Below are 22,779 nucleotides of genomic sequence, written 5' to 3'. Positions count from 1 at the left end.
TATCACGTAGACCATTTATAAAAAAATGCATTTTACACTGAGGTGACAATCCAATTGACGTCTCCTCTGAAGTAATACACATGGGCGCCAATTGAATTGGCTAGAGCATGTGTCATAACCAATCCAATTGACGTCTCCTCCTAAAAGTGAGGTAGTTTTGGAATTTTTTTGAAACCAAAGATTTTGAAAATTTCAATGAAAAAGTAGGTTATTTTTCTAAAAAAATTCCAAAAGAAAAAAAATAATTTATCTTAAAAATAAATAATTTATGTGCCTTAGGTTGTGTGACATGAAATGGGCAAGAAAAAGAAAAGGTTAAAAGTGTCTTAATTTATTTCGAAGAGAGATAGTAAAGTTATTCATTTATTTAAAGAAATAACAATAAATACCACAAGGAGCAGCTTCGTAACCGTAACCCCACAAGGAGCGTGAGAAAGACGGACAATCCAATTCACATTGATAAATAAATTCATCATCTCATCAACTTCTGAACCGAGCGTATAACCACGCGCCAACATATCGTGTGGGATTAAGATTCCCTTCTTTATCACAACAACTTTATCAAAACAAGGATGTTACTTTCCTTCTTCTCATAATACTTTTTCACACTAGAAATTGAAAAAAAGTTGTCACTTTTGTTTTTGTTCACTTTTTTCCGATTCAGCTTCTCACTGTTTTTCTCTACTCTTTATACTCAGGTAGTAGCTTCACAAAACCCATTTCACATTTTAAAGTTCACACAAGTTCTTAGCGGTAAAAATGGCGGAGGGAAGAGGTTCCACTCTTGTGCACCTTTTAGTAGTTGTTTTCTGCTTAGTCGCATTTGGGTTCGCCATTGCCGCTGAGAGAAGAAGAAGCGTTGTGAGTTACTCTTCTTTGTCTCTCTCTTTTCTTTTAATTTACTTTTGTTTTCAATTATCTTTTTCCCTAGATAACATGATTTCTATGAATTTTTTTAAAACATAACTTAAATTGAAATGGATCTATGTTAGATTATGTTTTTAGTATGGGTTGGGTTTGCCTATCATGTAAGAAGCAAAATGCTAGGTTTGTTATGTTTTCTGAACTTTAGTTCTTGAAATGCTACTAGTTTAATTGGTTGTGTGATTATTGAATTTGTTAGTTGGTTGTTAAATTGTATAATAATTTCCAAGATTTCTTCATGTTAGACTCCTTTATTTCACATTTTCTTTACTTTTCTTGACGTTTCTTTCTTTGAAGATTTTCTTTTCTTCACCTAAAGTATAAAAAAGTCCCTGCATCAATTTTTTACATATTCCTTATCCCATTCCTTCACCCACCTCTCTTCAAGAATATAATGCTCGCACGCTCTTTGAATACTTATTATTGTTTCCATTGTGAAGCATCTGAGTTGCGTAGGTACGGGTACGAATCCGATACGCACACTCTTTGAATACTTATTATTGTTTCCATTGTGAAGCATATGAGAGCATATGAGTTGCGTAGGTACGGGTACGAATCCGATACACACGCTCTTTGAATACTTATTATTGTTTCCATTGTGAAGCATCTGAGTTGCGTAGGTATAGGTACGAATCCGATACAGTTACTATTATGGAGTACGTTATTTTTAGAAAAACTAAGGCTCGAATATGTTAGTATAAATTTTTTAAAATATAATTCTAAAAATAATAAAGGAATTATATTGTTTAAATAACAAAACATCAAAATTAAAAAATAATTTACTTAAAAATAGTTAATATATGTGCAATAACATAAATAAATCACATTTAAAAAGTATCAATAAATCATAAAATCATGGTTGAATATCAATATTTTCCTCTCCAATATCATTAAAAAGAGTGGCTTCTCATTCAGATTCATCGAGAAAAAGACTAGCAATTTCAAGAATAACACCTCCATCAAATAGATCACATTCACATCCACCAATATCTCATATTTTGTTGCTGTTTCGTTATAAACCTTACTCTTTCTTGAGAGAAAACAGAGATTTGTATGAATAAAAACTAAATCCTCAGCCTTCTCTGGATTGAGCCTATTCCTTTTCAATGAGTGAATAAATTCATATGTACTCCAATTTCTCTTCGCAGAAGATGAAGAACTTGGTTGTGAAAAAAGTTTCAATGCAATGGATTGGAGTTTAGGGATTGAAGATCCGTAAGTTACCCACCATTCCTTTGGTTTCAAGTTTCACCTATCTTGCACCGAATAAATTTGGTCAAACTCTCTTTAGAATTTAACAAATTCAGCGGTTGCCTCTAGTCTTTCATTTGCATCCACAACGTAACTCCGTATGCATTTATTTCTTTCAATACAAATCTCATTGTCCCTATGTGGGACAGCCTTTCCTCTAGATTGAAAGTTCCAGTTTGCAGAGTTTGCAGAGATCAGTGAGAACAATAATGTCAAAGAGGCAGAGAAGAGAAGGGTTAAGATTTGCTTTTTCTTTTCATTTTTTTATTATTTATAAATAGAATAATTAACTTAATTTTTACCCAGTAAAAAAAATCTAAATTATGAAAAAAAATTGGGTACGTGGTACCAAATGTGCACCTATTGGTGTACCAATTTCAAAAATAAAAATAAAAAGTTGATACTGTACGTGTACCGGTATACGATACGTACTTGGTATCGATATTTTATCTAAAATGGAGGATCCGTGCTCCTAACAAGATCTTGATCCTAATATCCCAAAGTCTATTCCTAGTTTTCAACCTTCTCAGATACAGTCTTTCATCTAACTGAGTTTCTCCTAGTGATTCCTGAAAGCTTGCATTTCTTGTTGCTTTATCTCTGAAAATCAGTTTGTGCTACCTACAATTTTGCCGGAAAAGATGTCTTCTTCACAGCTGAAACACTGCTTTCATGAATGACTAGGAGTGCCCGTGTTTCGTAGTTTATGGTGCATGTTCCCACTCAATGCTGATTAGAATATGGTGTGTGCTATAAATCATTTAGTTGTTATGGTTATTCTTCTTAGTTAACATTAATTTGTCTTCTTTTCTTCGCTCTTCACAGGGAACCATCAACATAACGGCAGGAACAAATGAAACATACTGTGTTTACAATTCAGATGTTGCAACTGGTTATGGTGTGGGTGCTTTCCTGTTTCTTCTTTCAGGTGAATCACTACTTATGGGCGTGACAAAGTGCATGTGCTTTGGGAGGCCTTTAACACCGGGTGGAAATCGAGCCTGGTCCATCATATATTTTCTTTCATCTTGGTAACAATTCTGAATTCTTGAGTGACTATTTCCATTTTGTCTGATCTCGAGTTACTCATGAAACATCAAAATTATTGTTTGTGATCTCTGAAATCATTCAATTTCTTCACTGGTGAGTCATTTTAGTTTCACTTGCTTAATTGTTTTTTTCCCTGCAGGGCCACTTTTCTTGTTGCAGAATCATGCTTAATAGCCGGTGCAACAAAGAATGCGTATCACACCAAATACCGAGGAATAATTTATGCACAGAACTTCTCTTGTGAAAGTTTGAGGAAAGGAATATTCATTGCCGGAGCAGTTTTCATTGTGGCAACCATGATTCTTAATGTATACTACTACATGTACTTCACCAAGGCATCCACAACTCTGCTTTCTCAGAAGGCCAATCGGGTTAGTTCCTCAGTTGGAATGACCGGATATGCGTGATGGCGCATTGATGAATCATAGAAGTGTAACAAATTTTGAGTCTTCATTTCAATGGACTGTCTCTATGATTTTCTTTACTTGGTAAAACAGTGGTTTTGACTTTGTTTTGCTTAGTTAACCGGTGTTTATAATGTCTGGTGAATGTTGCTGCTCAGAGACAAGTTATTATACCATTATTATTGAAGTTTAGGCAAAGTCTATATTAAGCTAAATTTGTGGAATCATGTGTCAAATGTAATCGGTTTCAGATAAACTTCAGATTGGAAGTGTGTAAAAATGTTGAGGCTGTATGCATTACGTGTGCGCGTGTTGAGCATCAAAATCAAAACATTAGTTACAATAAGGATGTATAAAACTTAGTAACATGTAACAACCCAAGATAAAGCAATAGAGGTAACTTTAATAATAGGGAAACAATATAGAACATTTTTCTGATTAATAGTCAACGACTCATTCAACACATGAATCAACATGACATTTCACCTTTCCCAGTCAACTGCTGCAGTTGTGTTATTTTCATCTTTGTGTGGTCTTTGATTCGGAATATCCTTATTTTTTATATTCTTTCAGGCTATTCAATCTCTTTTGATTCGACCTTCTTCACTCCCAATGATAACACTTAAAATCTCCTCCATAGAGAGTGCGATTTGACTTGGGTTTATTGGATCTTCTCATCTTCTTTGTGACAGATTTTTGTGTATTTTTCTTTAAATTTCTTAATGCACCATGCGAAAATACTAAAATATCCTCAGATTCTGAATATACATCTTTGGACACACCTAATATGCAATTTAGGTCATTTTGAGTGACGCTTATTTATTGAGTTTTTTTTTTTAAATTGGAGATGCATATCAGGAATGTGTCGGTAGGTGCATTTCCGTAACGTATGCACAACAATATCCAAGACAAAAACAAAAAACTTATAATTTGACAAAATAAAATTGACATTTATAACATAAAATAAGCATTACATAGATAATTTCAACATAAAATGCAACATTATACTTCAATATTCACGTGGACGCTTTAACATTTTCACAATATCTTCGGTCGATCTTGAAATCGTTGCTTCCAACTTGAGCGAAACTTTTGTTTCGAAATGGAAAAAATGTATTCTACATAGTCCTTACATCTGCATCCGTCTTGAGCTCAAAGTTGCTGAACTCAATCTCCCCTTTGTTGTCAATCGATGGTGAAAGATACTCGAACTTTATAATTTTTTGATTGTCTCTGTAAGGTAGGAGATTATGGACTTTGTATTTTAGATTTGCAAGAAAGGTGCACTCTTTAAGCTTAAACTTTCGCCTGAGTGTCGCGTTGAAGAAGGAGACATTTGCGATATACCAGATGATGTTTATTTGTGATATTTGAGACATTTTCTATTTGTGTGAAATAAAAAACAAGAGAAGCTTAATTTATAGCAGTTGTAGACAAATATGGACCTCACAAATTCTAGCAGCTGACTTCGGAGATATATCTCAGGTTCTGCACCCTATTATCTTGTTCTAGAGATACATCTTTGAAACCTCTCATGAACAGGCAGAAAACATAACCTACTTGATGACTTTGTTTGGCAAAGATAAAAAATGTATTAAAATATTAAGAAATTGAATATATTACACTTCATTAATATTGAGACGCAACTGTATATACTTATTTGTCCAGCTAAATAGAAAATAAAAACGAATCGAAATAGTTCTCGCCGACTAAGTCTATGAGTGGTACCCGCTTTGACTTTTATGCATTTGTTCTCTTTCAATGTTGCTCAATTTCTCGAACTCTTGCATCCTTTCCACAAAATGGTATGTCCAAGTCACGACTTTTGTTGTTGAATGAGCTGCTGTAGCGGGGTTTTTGTTACTTTTAGGTTTATTGACTAAACCAAAAGTCAACATACAATTCGAGTCGCCACCACACTTTTATTTGTCCAAAGGAAAGGCTAAAAAGCGAACAAAAGCCAAGTAAGAAGTTTTTCAAATAAAAAACTAATAAAAATGTCAGAGATCTAGATAAGGGGGTTGGTTATGAAATGGGAAAGTTTTACGCACCCAAAACATCCTTAGTACTCCAAGGGAACCCTTTTTGCAAATATGTGTTGTAGGTTGGTATTTGTGAAAAGATTTGTGCAAAAAGATTGGAGGGATGAGAAGAGAATAGATTATATTTACAAATTTTGTTGTTTGAATGGATGAACCCATTGCCTACGTACCATCACTAAGGAGGATCAAAACCTCGTAGTTTGTGGTAAAAATTTCAAAGATTGGTGAATTGATTTTAATCAAAAGCCTTAAGGTCTTTTGTTATAAAAGGGAGATAACTCAACCTAAACCAACAATCCACCATGTGAGGAAGGCTTCAACATGCTAGTGAGGGGTTAACCCTATAATAAACATGGAAGGCTTATAATCCAACACTAAGGATGAGGTGAGATTTACATCAACCACTATGATAACTCAAACCTATGACTAATGTTTTTGAAAAGGTTTTAACAAGTGGCCATTGGAACCACAAAAACAACTTGAAATAGGTTATATTTACAAGTTAAATTTATTTACAAAATGTGGTCAAAGTTGGATTAAAGTTTATTTACAATGAGTATTTATGAAAATGGTTTTGAAAAGTCAAAGGCCTAAGGCCTAGGTTTCTAATTTGAAATAAAGTCAAAGTTTTGAAAATGATTTTTGGCTTGGTTAGAGGGGGGAGAAGAGAGAAGGGCTATTCCTAAAGCATACAAAGATAAGAGGGGAGAGACAACCCTTGGAGTTCCTTTTCTTGGAGTCATATAGAGATGACTCAAGATGCTCATTTCCTTTGGATTTAGCATACAAAACAAGCAATCAATAGTTTGAATTCAAGCTCCTAGGATCTCCATTTGGCTTGGCTCTTAACTTGGTTACTCATGACAATGGTCCTCTTTTCACAATCTTAAGATGAGGTTCCTATCACACCAAAGCACACATCAAAAAGCTCACAACATAATAAAGGGAATGGATAAAGAATAAGTTTGAGGAGAAGTCCTTTGAGGTCAACTTTGAATTTTAGCATTCTAAAGGCATGAGGCCTAGTTGCTCTTGAACTCCTTTAAGCATGGGTAAATCCTAATTCTAAGTCCTTTCTCCTTTTGCATTTTTGTTCACATCAAAACAACACAAAACAACACAAAACAACACAAAACAACACAAAATAGAAATATATTTATATACAATAATGGGCTCAAATGAGCAAAAGAAAAATGACATAAACATAAAATATGTGCTCAAGTGAGCAAAGATGAAAATCAAGATGAATAATGAGCAAGAAATAAATGACAAGAATTTAAAAGCTCAAATTAAACTTAGTAGTTAGTAGAGTTATGTTAGCTTGTCATAAGACAATGTAGCGCTATGTTAAGCAATCGTAAGTGGACTAATATAGTAGCCACACCTATTTGAGTCCGGTCAATAAGAATATAGGCAAAGAACACAAGTTAGAGGTCATGACTAGTAAGCCAAGCTCCATAAACTTGCCATGCCAAACAAAAGGGGAAGGGCCTTGTATTGACTTTTGATTATTTGCTTGACCAAGAAGTAACCTATCTTTGACACAAAATAACTCACTTGATCATGGATCAAGTTAAGTTTGGTTTGGACCAAAGAAGATTAAACTCCTATTTGTCAAGACCAACCTCAAAACTTTAACTTATTGGCCATTGAGGGAAAGAAAGGGATGAAGATGAAATGGAGGGGGCTAAGAAGTCAACAACCAATCCCAATTGATCAAGGGATAACTCATCCTTGATCAAATTCATTCATCTTTCTAGGTGATGATCCTTAAGGATTCTCAAACCACAAGATCCAATGAATTTGATCAAAGTTGAATCAATTCAACCTTAATCAACACCAAACAGAAGAGGAATGAATATAACAAGTCAAGAAGTCAATAATATTTTTTTGGTATTTTTTGAATTAAAAGAAAATACAAATAAAAAATAAACAAACAAAGTTGAACCTCAAATTCAATTCAAAGCAACTTCAAAAAGTCCAATTAAATTTTCATAGGTTCAACATAGTCAAACAAACTTTGACTAATTTTCTCACAAATTTTTAAAGTCAGAAAGTAATTAAAATCAGTTAGAAACAACCAAAGAATAACATAATATGAATTAAAATCTCAAATAATCTCAAAACAAACAAGAAATTGTTGAGACTATTTTTCATTGACTTATCATGATCCATAAATGCTATGAAAATATTTTTGTATTTTTTAAAAGTCAGAAGGCATTTTAAAATGAATTAATTTCATTAAAAACCGAATAATTCATGAAAAATATCAAATGAAGTCACAAAAATAATTAAAAATCATAATATTAAACTAGATTTTCAAGAAAAATTTCAAAGTTGGTCTCATATTTTTCTGACTTCATATGAATTTTCAATGAATTATTGAAAATAGAATGAATTAAAAGAAAATAAAAATAAAATGAAATAAATGAAAAATGCCGAGCCACCGGATCCATTTCATTAATTGACGTGGCAATGGTGCACGACTTGGATCTGATGATGCACGGTGGGCTCAAGTCGACAGCGCCACATGGTGAATTAAAACAAGTAATTAGAAGGAACTCGCGAGATTAGACCGTGAGAGAGAGATCCACGGGCTAGAACCAGTACACGTTGTAACACCCTTCTAAATACCCCAAATATTTAATTAAAATAATAAAAATATCAATCAGAGTAATTATGCCCCGAAGGGTGTCACACAACATTTTCACACCATGTTCCAAAATATCTGTCATGCTCTTTATTTAATCAATTGAACATTTGCATAAATCGCAGCGGACATAAATCAATTCAATCAAAACATGTAACATACTACATGTAAACTGGTTCAACAATCATTAACAACATGATTAAAAGGTTCCCTCCCGATGTTACATCTATCAGAGCATGACCCACTAAGGAGACTACACTAGACTCCAAGCATTCGCTTCTACTCAACTCATTTCTCGTTACCTGAAAAATAGTTGTAAGGGTGAGTTCCTCAATCAATATAATAAGCATTATAAAACATTATGTAATGCTAAGTAATTTTAACACATTTCATCACCCTAATCCAAATATATATTCAGCAACAGCACATCAACTCAACATAATACTCAACACCAACACAAACACACGTATAATATTGGAATACATCCATTCATATTATACGCCATACATATATTATGCAATGAGACTCCATGCATGCGGTACCGACTATTCATGAACATATAGTTCAACTTCACCGACCAAATCCAGGTACGGCTACCAAGCTCACTAGTCCCACTCATTTGAGACCTAGTGACTCACATCACTAATTCCTCACCATGGGAATTAACTACCACCCCAAATGGGCCATGCTATGCACGCTAATCATCTAGCATGCAAATATCAACAACAGTCCAAAATGACTAACATCACTAATTCCTCACCATGGGAATTAGCTACCACCATAAAGGCCACAATATGCATGCTAATCACCTAGCAATGCAACAACAACAACAACTCAAGAATAGACATATGCTCATACTCTAAGCCATAAAACAGTCTATTCACAAATGCATACATAACTGATACATTCGCAGCATCATGCATACCATCACACATCAACACATTTTATCACAAAAGCATATCATATCATGCCGCATAATCAAACACAGTATTAGCACACTCTACTAATACCTATACTACTCAAAACAACGGAAAATGATCCCTACTACGTCATACATCAGCTAAGTTACATCACTCAGCCTAAACAACCAAAAACTACACAACAACAGTTCAGGAAAACCACAAGTCTGCCCATACGCGTATTGCCTATGCCCATACGCGTATGGCGCGTTTCCTCGCCCAACCCATACGCGTATCATCTGTCCCATACGCGTATGCTACGCGTACCACTCTCCCATACGCGTACCAACAGAGACAATTTCACGTTCAAAACATCATCTTTCTCACCCATACGCGTAAGGCCTCATCCATACGCGTACCAGCCATATCATACGCGTATTGCCTAGTGCCATACGCGTATGACCAGAAACCAGAATTTCCAGATCTGCAATGGCTTTCTCTGCTACGAGATCTATCCAATTCAACCTTCCACAGTCCAAATTTTACACACAATTCATTCATATCATCTAACACGAATCATACACTTTCGATTTCACAAATTGCTAACCTTTCTACCCTCTAATTCCTACGAATTTCTTCAATTATAATCCAAATTTCGTTCATCCCAAAAGTTCACAAATTCATCATACATCATTCAATTCAGAGGCAAATCAATGGTTCCTCACTACCCATCACATATTATCCCATAATACCCATTAATCGATGATAAACCCCCCTTACCTGAGTTAATCCGGCAGCTTTGAGCTTCAAGCTTTTCCTTCCTTCAACCTTCGTTCTCTGGCTCTTTGCCCTTTCTGTCTATTTTCCCTTTTCACGTGAAAAATAACTTTTTACCAAAAATGGGATTTTTTCTAAATTCCAACTTATATATTTTCCAATAATTATTATCCCAATAATAATAATTCCAAAATAATAATAATAATAATCCAATTATCTAATTAAATTAATAAATATATTATTAACTTAATTTAAATAATCATCATATTATTATCGGGGTGTTACAACTCTCCCCCACTAAAAGAGTTTTCGTCCTCGAAAACATACCTCAAGCGAACAACTCTGGGTAAGACTCCTTCATCTTACTCTCAAGTTCCCAAGTCACATTGCCACCTGCTGGTCCTCCCCAAGCTACCTTCACCAAGGCAATTTCTTTACCCCGCAACTGCTTCAACTCTCGATCCTCGATCCTCATAGGTGATGTTTCAACAGTCAGGTTATCTCTCACCTGTACATCATCTACTTGGACTACATGCGACGGATCATGAATGTACCTCCTCAACTGAGACACATGAAAAACCTCATGCAAATTCGCAAGCGACGGCGGTAAAGCGATACGATAGGCTACCTCCCCTATCCTCTCCAAAATCTGATAAGGACCAATAAAACGAGGTGTCAACTTCCTCCACTTCAAAGCTCGACCAACACCAGTTATCGGAGTAACACGAAGAAACACATGATCTCCCTCTTGGAACTCAAGTGACTTCCTCCTCTTATCATGATAACTCTTCTGACGACTCTGAGCAATTCTCATCTTCTCCTGAATCATCTAAATCTTTTCCGTAGTCTGTTGAACAATCTCCGGTCCAACCACAACACTCTCACCGGACTCATACCAACACAACGGCGTCCGACATCTCCTACCATACAAAGCTTCAAACGGTGCCATACCAATGCTCGAATGAAAACTATTGTTGTAGGTAAACTCAATCAAAGGTAAATAACAATCCCAAGCACCTCCTTTTTCCAAAACACAAGCCCTCAAAAGATCCTCTAGTGACTGAATCGTCCTCTCAGTCTGACCATCAGTCTGCGGATGATATGCAGAACTCAATCTCAGCTTAGTTCCCAAAGCCTTCTGGAAACCTTCCCAAAACTTCGATGTAAATCTAGGATCTCTATCCGAAACAATACTCGACGGAATACCATGCAAACTTACAATCTTCTCAATATACAACTCAGCTAATCTCTCTAACGGATAATCCATTCTGATCGGAATGAAATGAGCCGATTTTGTCAACCTGTCAACAATCACCCAAATGGCTTCAAAATTCTTATTTGTCCTCGGCAAACCAGAAACAAAATCCATACTGATACTATCCCACTTCCACTCTGGAATAGCCAACGGTTGCATTAGCCCAGACGGCTTCTGATGCTCAATCTTCGACTTCTGACAAGTCAAACAGGAATAAACAAAACTCGCAATTTCTCTTTTCATTCCTGGCCACCAAAATAACTTTTTCAAATCATGATACATCTTCGTAGCTCCAGGATGAATACTCAAGCCACTACGATGTCCTTCCTCCAGAATACTCTTCTTAAGTTCGATAACATCCGGAATACACACCCGATTACCAAATTTCAAAACACCATTCTCATCAACTCTGAATTCACCACCTTGGCCCTGATTCACTAGAGTCAACTTATCAACCCAAAAACACATCGGATTTCTGACCCTCTCTGATCTCATCCAGAATACCACTTGTTAACTTCAGCATTCCCAATTTAACACTATTGTGAGTACTCTCACACACCAAACTCAAGTCTCTAAACTGCTCAATTAAATCCAATTCTCTAACCATTAACATAGACATATGCAATGATTTCCGACTCAAGGCATCAGCCACCACGTTTGCTTTACCCGGATGGTAATTCAAACCAAAGTCATAATCCTTCAGAAATTCTAACCATCTCCTCTGTCTCATATTCAGCTCTTTCTGATCAAACAAATACTTTAAACTTTTATGGTCACTGAAAACCTCAAATCTTGACCCATACAAGTAATGCCTCCATAATTTCAGAACAAATACCACAGCTGCCAACTCTAAATCATGTGTCGGATAGTTCTTCTCATGAACTCTCAGTTGTCTCGAAGCATAAGCTATAACCTGCTTATTCTGCATCAACACACCACCCAAGCCCAACAATGAAGCATCACAGTAAATCTCAAATGATTCCGACGAACTCGGTAATATCAGAATAGGAGCAGTGGTCAACCTTCTCTTTAACTCTTGGAAGCCTTCTTCACATTTTGAATCCCAAACAAATGCTTGCCCCTTTCTAGTCAACATCGTCAATGGTAACGCCAACTTAGAAAATCCCTCAATGAACTTCCTATAATAACCAGCCAAACCAAGAAAACTTCGAATCTCAGCAACAGACTTCGGAGCTTCCCACTTAGATACCGCTTCTATCTTAGAAGGATCCACAACAACACCACCTCTTGAAATCACATGACCAAGAAGCTCAGCATGCTCTTCTTCAGATTTCGAATACACCAAAATGTCATCAATAAACACCACAACAAACTGGTCTAGGTACGGATGGAAAATCCTATTCATATACTCCATGAATACTCCAGGCGCATTAGTCACACTAAAAGGCATTACGGAATACTCATAATGTCCATACCTTGTTCTGAAAGCAGTCTTCTGAATATCCTCAGTTTTCACACGTATCTGATGATACCCCGATCTCAAATCTATCTTGCTGAACACACTCGCACCAACCAACTGATCCATCAAATCATCAATCCTCGGCAAAGGATACCGATTCTTGATCGTCACTTTATTCAGTTGCCTGTAGTCCACACACAACCTCATAGTACCTTCTTTCTTCTTAACCAATAACACTGGTGCACCCCACGGTGACACACTCGGACGAATAAATTTCTTATCCAACAGATCTTCCAACTGACTCTTCAATTCAGCTAACTCAACAGCAGACATACGGTACGGAGCCATCGATATCGGTCTAGTACCAGGTACTAAATCAATCGAGAACTCAACTTCACGCTCTGGTGGCAATTCATTCACTTCTTCCGGAAACACATCAGGAAAATCACACACCACAGCTAGATCACCAATCATCAGTTTATCTTTAGCCTCCATGGTCGCTAACAGCATAAACAACTCTGCCCCATCCACTACTGCCTCATTCACCTGCCTTGCAGATAGAAACAAATTCTTTCCTTCCTCAATCTCAGGAAAAATCACAGCCTTATCAAAACAATTGATATAGACTCGGTTAAACACCAACCAGTTCATACCCAGGATAACATCAACCTGTACTAGTGGAAGACACACAAGGTCTATCCCAAAGTCTCTACCAAAAATACTCAAAGGACAATTCAAACAAACTGAAGTAGTAGTCACTGAACCCTTCGCAGGAGTATCAATCACCATACTACCAAGCATCCTAGATATCTCTAACTTAAGTTTCACAGCACAATCCAAAGATATAAAGGAATGAGTAGCACCGGTGTCAATAATAGCTATAAGAGGAAAGCCATTAATATAACACGTACCTCTGATCAAACGATCGTCTGCAAAAGTCTCAGAACCTGATAAAGCAAAGACCTTGCCTCCCGACTGGTTCTCTTTCTTCGGCTTAGGACACTGCGGGCTGATATGACCCACCTCTCCACAGTTGAAGCAAGTCAGAGTCTTCAACCGGCACTCTGCAGCCAAATGACCACCTTTACCACACTTGAAACACTTCTTCTCATTACTGGTACACTCATGGAAACGATGTCCAGCCTGACCACATCTGTAACACTTAGCAGGGGCGCTAGAGTCTCCCCCACTAGGCCTCTTCATCCCACTCTGCTTCTGAAAACCTTTGCCAGCTGCATACGGTTTCCCACGATCATTCTGATTCTTACCTTTCCTATCAACCCTCTGTTGATAGCTCTCTGCTCTGGCTTTGGAATCCTGTTCAAAAATCCTGCAACAGTCAACCAAGTCAGAAAACACTCTGATCCGCTGATATCCAATAGCCTGTTTGATCTCGGGACGCAACCCGTTCTCAAACTTCACACATTTCGAAAATTCTCCAGCAGCCTCATTATAAGGAGTGTAATACTTCGACAGCTCTGTGAACTTCGCAGCATACTCAGTCACAGACCGATTGCCCTGCTTCAATTCCAAGAATTCTATCTCTTTCTTTCCTCTGACATCTTCTGGAAAGTACTTCCTCAGGAATCTCTCTCTGAACACAGCCCAAGTGATCTCAGTATTCCCAGCAGATTCCAACTCAGTGCGAGTAGCAACCCACCAATCATCAGCTTCTTCTGACAGCATATGCGTACCGAACCTGACCTTCTGGTTATCGGCACACTCAGTTACTCAGAAGATTCTCTCTATCTCCTTCAACCACTTCTGAGCACCATCTGGATCGTATGCTCCCTTGAACATTGGAGGATTGTTCTTCTGGAATTCACTCAGTTGACGAGCAGCTCCCATTCCCACAACATTCTGATTTCCTCCAAGTACTCCAGCTAGCATACCCAGAGCCTCAGCAATCGCAGCATCGTCTCTACCTCTTCCAGCCATCTCTATTCTGAAAACCCAAACAAACCAAACAATAAGTACTGATAGGGTTACACAACACCTATCCCGTACAGGGGAACAGAATAATTACGACTCGACTCGACCGACTATGCTCTGATACCACTAATGTAACACCCTTCTATATACCCCAAATATTTAATTAAAATAATAAAAAATATCAATCAGAGTAATTATGCCCCGAAGGGTGTCACACAACATTTTCACACCATGTTCCAAAATATCTGTCATGCTCTTTATTTAATCAATTGAACATTTGCATAAATCGCAGCGGACATAAATCAATTCAATCAAAACATGTAACATACTACATGTAAACTGGTTCAACAATCATTAACAACATGATTAAAAGGTTCCCTCCCGATGTTACATCTATCAGAGCATGACCCACTAAGGAGACTACACTAGACTCCAAGCATTCGCTTCTACTCAACTCATTTCTCGTTACCTGAAAAATAGTTGTAAGGGTGAGTTCCTCAATCAATATAATAAGCATTATAAAACATTATGTAATGCTAAGTAATTTTAACACATTTCATCACCCTAATCCAAATATATATTCAGCAACAGCACATCAACTCAACATAATACTCAACACCAACACAAACACACGTATAATATTGGAATACATCCATTCATATTATACGCCATACATATATTATGCAATGAGACTCCATGCATGCGGTACCGACTATTCATGAACATATAGTTCAACTTCACCGACCAAATCCAGGTACGGCTACCAAGCTCACTAGTCCCACTCATTTGAGACCTAGTGACTCACATCACTAATTCCTCACCATGGGAATTAGCTACCACCCCAAATGGGCCATGCTATGCACGCTAATCATCTAGCATGCAAATATCAACAACAGTCCAAAATGACTAACATCACTAATTCCTCACCATGGGAATTAGCTACCACCATAAAGGCCACAATATGCATGCTAATCACCTAGCAATGCAACAACAACAACAACTCAAGAATAGACATATGCTCATACTCTAAGCCATAAAACAGTCTATTCACAAATGCATACATAACTGATACATTCGCAGCATCATGCATACCATCACACATCAACACATTTTATCACAAAAGCATATCATATCATGCCGCATAATCAAACACAGTATTAGCACACTCTACTAATACCTATACTACTCAAAACAACGGAAAATGATCCCTACTACGTCATACATCAACTAAGTTACATCACTCAGCCTAAACAACCAAAAACTACACAACAACAGTTCAGGAAAACCACAAGTCTGCCCATACGCGTATTGCCTATGCCCATACGCGTATGGCGCGTTTCCTCGCCCAACCCATACGCGTATCATCTGTCCCATACGCGTATGCTACGCGTACCACTCTCCCATACGCGTACCAACAGAGACAATTTCACGTTCAAAACATCATCTTTCTCACCCATACGCGTAAGGCCTCATCCATACGCGTACCAGCCATATCATACGCGTATTGCCTAGTGCCATACGCGTATGACCAGAAACCAGAATTTCCAGATCTGCAATGGCTTTCTCTGCTACGAGATCTATCCAATTCAACCTTCCACAGTCCAAATTTTACACACAATTCATTCATATCATCTAACACGAATCATACACTTTCGATTTCACAAATTGCTAACCTTTCTACCCTCTAATTCCTACGAATTTCTTCAATTATAATCCAAATTTCGTTCATCCCAAAAGTTCACAAATTCATCATACATCATTCAATTCAGAGGCAAATCAATGGTTCCTCACTACCCATCACATATTATCCCATAATACCCATTAATCGATGATAAACCCCCCTTACCTGAGTTAATCCGGCAGCTTTGAGCTTCAAGCTTTTCCTTCCTTCAACCTTCGTTCTCTGGCTCTTTGCCCTTTCTGTCTATTTTCCCTTTTCACGTGAAAAATAACTTTTTACCAAAAATGGGATTTTTCTAAATTCCAACTTATATATTTCCAATAATTATTATCCCAATAATAATAATTCCAAAATAATAATAATAATAATCCAATTATCTAATTAAATTAATAAATATATTATTAACTTAATTTAAATAATCATCATATTATTATCGGGGTGTTACAACTCTCCCCCACTAAAAGAGTTTTCGTCCTCGAAAACATACCTCAAGCGAACAACTCTGGGTAAGACTCCTTCATCTTACTCTCAAGTTCCCAAGTCACATTGCCACCTGCTGGTCCTCCCCAAGCTACCTTCACCAAGGCAATTTCTTTACCCCGCAACTGCTTCAACTCTCGATCCTCGATCCTCATAGGTGATGTTTCAACAGTCAGGTTATCTCTCACCTGTACATCATCTACTTGGACTACATGCGACGGATCATGAATGTACCTCCTCAACTGAGACACATGAAAAACCTCATGCAAATTCGCAAGCGACGGCGGTAAAGCGATACGATAGGCTACCTCCCCTATCCTCTCCAAAATCTGATAAGGACCAATAAAACGAGGTGTCAACTTCCTCCACTTCAAAGCTCGACCAACACCAGTTATCGGAGTAACACGAAGAAACACATGATCTCCCTCTTGGAACTCAAGTGACTTCCTCCTCTTATCATGATAACTCTTCTGACGACTCTGAGCAATTCTCATCTTCTCCTGAATCATCTAAATCTTTTCCGTAGTCTGTTGAACAATCTCCGGTCCAACCACAACACTCTCACCGGACTCATACCAACACAACGGCGTCCGACATCTCCTACCATACAAAGCTTCAAACGGTGCCATACCAATGCTCGAATGAAAACTATTGTTGTAGGTAAACTCAATCAAAGGTAAATAACAATCCCAAGCACCTCCTTTTTCCAAAACACAAGCCCTCAAAAGATCCTCTAGTGATTGAATCGTCCTCTCAGTCTGACCATCAGTCTGCGGATGATATGCAGAACTCAATCTCAGCTTAGTTCCCAAAGCCTTCTGGAAACCTTCCCAAAACTTCGATGTAAATCTAGGATCTCTGTCCGAAACAATACTCGACGGAATACCATGCAAACTTACAATCTTCTCAATATACAACTCAGCTAATCTCTCTAACGGATAATCCATTCTGATCGGAATGAAATGAGCCGATTTTGTCAACCTGTCAACAATCACCCAAATGGCTTCAAAATTCTTATTTGTCCTCGGCAAACCAGAAACAAAATCCATACTGATACTATCCCACTTCCACTCTGGAATAGCCAACGGTTGCATTAGCCCAGACGGCTTCTGATGCTCAATCTTCGACTTCTGACAAGTCAAACAGGAATAAACAAAACTCGCAATTTCTCTTTTCATTCCTGGCCACCAAAATAACTTTTTCAAATCATGATACATCTTCGTAGCTCCAGGATGAATACTCAAGCCACTACGATGTCCTTCCTCCAGAATACTCTTCTTAAGTTCGATAACATCCGGAATACACACCCGATTACCAAATTTCAAAACACCATTCTCATCAACTCTGAATTCACCACCTTGGCCCTGATTCACTAGAGTCAACTTATCAACCCAAAAACACATCGGATTTCTGACCCTCTCTGATCTCATCCAGAATACCACTTGTTAACTTCAGCATTCCCAATTTAACACTATTGTGAGTACTCTCACACACCAAACTCAAGTCTCTAAACTGCTCAATTAAATCCAATTCTCTAACCATTAACATAGACATATGCAATGATTTCCGACTCAAGGCATCAGCCACCACGTTTGCTTTACCCGGATGGTAATTCAAACCAAAGTCATAATCCTTCAGAAATTCTAACCATCTCCTCTGTCTCATATTCAGCTCTTTCTGATCAAACAAATACTTTAAACTTTTATGGTCACTGAAAACCTCAAATCTTGACCCATACAAGTAATGCCTCCATAATTTCAGAACAAATACCACAGCTGCCAACTCTAAATCATGTGTCGGATAGTTCTTCTCATGAACTCTCAGTTGTCTCGAAGCATAAGCTATAACCTGCTTATTCTGCATCAACACACCACCCAAGCCCAACAATGAAGCATCACAGTAAATCTCAAATGATTCCGACGAACTCGGTAATATCAGAATAGGAGCAGTGGTCAACCTTCTCTTTAACTCTTGGAAGCCTTCTTCACATTTTGAATCCCAAACAAATGCTTGCCCCTTTCTAGTCAACATCGTCAATGGTAACGCCAACTTAGAAAATCCCTCAATGAACTTCCTATAATAACCAGCCAAACCAAGAAAACTTCGAATCTCAGCAACAGACTTCGGAGCTTCCCACTTAGATACCGCTTCTATCTTAGAAGGATCCACAACAACACCACCTCTTGAAATCACATGACCAAGAAGCTCAGCATGCTCTTCTTCAGATTTCGAATACACCAAAATGTCATCAATAAACACCACAACAAACTGGTCTAGGTACGGATGGAAAATCCTATTCATATACTCCATGAATACTCCAGGCGCATTAGTCACACTAAAAGGCATTACGGAATACTCATAATGTCCATACCTTGTTCTGAAAGCAGTCTTCTGAATATCCTCAGTTTTCACACGTATCTGATGATACCCCGATCTCAAATCTATCTTGCTGAACACACTCGCACCAACCAACTGATCCATCAAATCATCAATCCTCGGCAAAGGATACCGATTCTTGATCGTCACTTTATTCAGTTGCCTGTAGTCCACACACAACCTCATAGTACCTTCTTTCTTCTTAACCAATAACACTGGTGCACCCCACGGTGACACACTCGGACGAATAAATTTCTTATCCAACAGATCTTCCAACTGACTCTTCAATTCAGCTAACTCAACAGCAGACATACGGTACGGAGCCATCGATATCGGTCTAGTACCAGGTACTAAATCAATCGAGAACTCAACTTCACGCTCTGGTGGCAATTCATTCACTTCTTCCGGAAACACATCAGGAAAATCACACACCACAGCTAGATCACCAATCATCAGTTTATCTTTAGCCTCCATGGTCGCTAACAGCATAAACAACTCTGCCCCATCCACTACTGCCTCATTCACCTGCCTTGCAGATAGAAACAAATTCTTTCCTTCCTCAATCTCAGGAAAAATCACAGCCTTATCAAAACAATTGATATAGACTCGGTTAAACACCAACCAGTTCATACCCAAGATAACATCAACCTGTACTAGTGGAAGACACACAAGGTCTATCCCAAAGTCTCTACCAAAAATACTCAAAGGATAATTCAAACAAACTGAAGTAGTAGTCACTGAACCCTTCGCAGGAGTATCAATCACCATACTACCAAGCATCCCAGATATCTCTAACTTAAGTTTCACAGCACAATCCAAAGATATAAAGGAATGAGTAGCACCGGTGTCAATAATAGCTATAAGAGGAAAACCATTAATATAACACGTACCTCTGATCAAACGATCGTCTGCAAAAGTCTCAGAACCTGATAAAGCAAAGACCTTGCCTCCCGACTGGTTCTCTTTCTTCGGCTTAGGACACTGCGGGCTGATATGACCCACCTCTCCACAGTTGAAGCAAGTCAGAGTCTTCAACCGGCACTCTGCAGCCAAATGACCACCTTTACCACACTTGAAACACTTCTTCTCATTACTGGTACACTCATGGAAACGATGTCCAGCCTGACCACATCTGTAACACTTAGCAGGGGCGCTAGAGTCTCCCCCACTAGGCCTCTTCATCCCACTCTGCTTCTGAAAACCTTTGCCAGCTGCATACGGTTTCCCACGATCATTCTGATTCTTACCTTTCCTATCAACCCTCTGTTGATAGCTCTCTGCTCTGGCTTTGGAATCCTGTTCAAAAATCCTGCAACAGTCAACCAAGTCAGAAAACACTCTGATCCGCTGATATCCAATAGCCTGTTTGATCTCGGGACGCAACCCGTTCTCAAACTTCACACATTTCGAAAATTCTCCAGCAGCCTCATTATAAGGAGTGTAATACTTCGACAGCTCTGTGAACTTCGCAGCATACTCAGTCACAGACCGATTGCCCTGCTTCAATTCCAAGAATTCTATCTCTTTCTTTCCTCTGACATCTTCTGGAAAGTACTTCCTCAGGAATCTCTCTCTGAACACAGCCCAAGTGATCTCAGTATTCCCAGCAGATTCCAACTCAGTGCGAGTAGCAACCCACCAATCATCAGCTTCTTCTGACAGCATATGCGTACCGAACCTGACCTTCTGGTTATCGGCACACTCAGTTACTCAGAAGATTCTCTCTATCTCCTTCAACCACTTCTGAGCACCATCTGGATCGTATGCTCCCTTGAACATTGGAGGATTGTTCTTCTGGAATTCACTCAGTTGACGAGCAACTCCCATTCCCACAACATTCTGATTTCCTCCAAGTACTCCAGCTAGCATACCCAGAGCCTCAGCAATCGCAGCATCGTCTCTACCTCTTCCAGCCATCTCTATTCTGAAAACCCAAACAAACCAAACAATAAGTACTGATAGGGTTACACAACACCTATCCCGTACAGGGGAACAGAATAATTACGACTCGACTCGACCGACTATGCTCTGATACCACTAATGTAACACCCTTCTATATACCCCAAATATTTAATTAAAATAATAAAAATATCAATCAGAGTAATTATGCCCCGAAGGGTGTCACACAACATTTTCACACCATGTTCCAAAATATCTGTCATGCTCTTTATTTAATCAATTGAACATTTGCATAAATCGCAGCGGACATAAATCAATTCAATCAAAACATGTAACATACTACATGTAAACTGGTTCAACAATCATTAACAACATGATTAAAAGGTTCCCTCCCGATGTTACATCTATCAGAGCATGACCCACTAAGGAGACTACACTAGACTCCAAGCATTCGCTTCTACTCAACTCATTTCTCGTTACCTGAAAAATAGTTGTAAGGGTGAGTTCCTCAATCAATATAATAAGCATTATAAAACATTATGTAATGCTAAGTAATTTTAACACATTTCATCACCCTAATCCAAATATATATTCAGCAACAGCACATCAACTCAACATAATACTCAACACCAACACAAACACACGTATAATATTGGAATACATCCATTCATATTATACGCCATACATATATTATGCAATGAGACTCCATGCATGCGGTACCGACTATTCATGAACATATAGTTCAACTTCACCGACCAAATCCAGGTACGGCTACCAAGCTCACTAGTCCCACTCATTTGAGACCTAGTGACTCACATCACTAATTCCTCACCATGGGAATTAGCTACCACCCCAAATGGGCCATGCTATGCACGCTAATCATCTAGCATGCAAATATCAACAACAGTCCAAAATGACTAACATCACTAATTCCTCACCATGGGAATTAGCTACCACCATAAAGGCCACAATATGCATGCTAATCACCTAGCAATGCAACAACAACAACAACTCAAGAATAGACATATGCTCATACTCTAAGCCATAAAACAGTCTATTCACAAATGCATACATAACTGATACATTCGCAGCATCATGCATACCATCACACATCAACACATTTTATCACAAAAGCATATCATATCATGCCGCATAATCAAACACAGTATTAGCACACTCTACTAATACCTATACTACTCAAAACAACGGAAAATGATCCCTACTACGTCATACATCAACTAAGTTACATCACTCAGCCTAAACAACCAAAAACTACACAACAACAGTTCAGGAAAACCACAAGTCTGCCCATACGCGTATGGCGCGTTTCCTCGCCCAACCCATACGCGTATCATCTGTCCCATACGCGTATGCTACGCGTACCACTCTCCCATACGCGTACCAACAGAGACAATTTCACGTTCAAAACATCATCTTTCTCACCCATACGCGTAAGGCCTCATCCATACGCGTACCAGCCATATCATACGCGTATTGCCTAGTGCCATACGCGTATGACCAGAAACCAGAATTTCCAGATCTGCAATGGCTTTCTCTGCTACGAGATCTATCCAATTCAACCTTCCACAGTCCAAATTTTACACACAATTCATTCATATCATCTAACACGAATCATACACTTTCGATTTCACAAATTGCTAACCTTTCTACCCTCTAATTCCTACGAATTTCTTCAATTATAATCCAAATTTCGTTCATCCCAAAAGTTCACAAATTCA

The 22,779-nt window shown here is 38.2% G+C and overlaps 1 protein-coding gene across 1 annotated transcript; it reads left to right on the top strand.

The window, feature by feature from the left end:
* The first annotated feature begins 595 nt into the window (after window positions 1–595).
* Window positions 596–3,853, top strand: LOC127118917 (uncharacterized). The gene is made up of 3 exons (XM_051049150.1): window positions 596–861; window positions 3,001–3,206; window positions 3,365–3,853. Exons 1-3 carry the CDS (start codon window positions 760–762, stop codon window positions 3,630–3,632), a joined length of 576 nt encoding a protein of 191 aa, XP_050905107.1. The 5' UTR covers window positions 596–759; the 3' UTR covers window positions 3,633–3,853.
* The last annotated feature ends 18,926 nt before the right edge of the window (window positions 3,854–22,779 follow it).

This window comes from Lathyrus oleraceus, chromosome 2 (genome assembly GCF_024323335.1).
Source record: "Lathyrus oleraceus cultivar Zhongwan6 chromosome 2, CAAS_Psat_ZW6_1.0, whole genome shotgun sequence".
In the NCBI taxonomy this organism is placed as follows: Eukaryota; Viridiplantae; Streptophyta; class Magnoliopsida; order Fabales; family Fabaceae; genus Lathyrus; species Lathyrus oleraceus.
The sequence above is the reverse complement of the archived record's forward strand: the minus strand, read 5'-3'. Positions and strand labels throughout refer to the sequence as shown.

What these genes read in the sequence shown, in the direction of transcription:
- LOC127118917 (XM_051049150.1), top strand. Translation starts at nt 760, where the DNA reads ATGGCGGAGGGAAGAGGTTCCACTCTTGTGCACCTTTTAGTAGTTGTT. An exon ending in CTGAGAGAAGAAGAAGCGTT is followed by an intron (nt 862 to 3,000) that starts GTGAGTTACTCT and finishes CGCTCTTCACAG; the next exon opens with GGAACCATCAACATAACGGC. An exon ending in ATATATTTTCTTTCATCTTG is followed by an intron (nt 3,207 to 3,364) that starts GTAACAATTCTG and finishes TTTTCCCTGCAG; the next exon opens with GGCCACTTTTCTTGTTGCAG.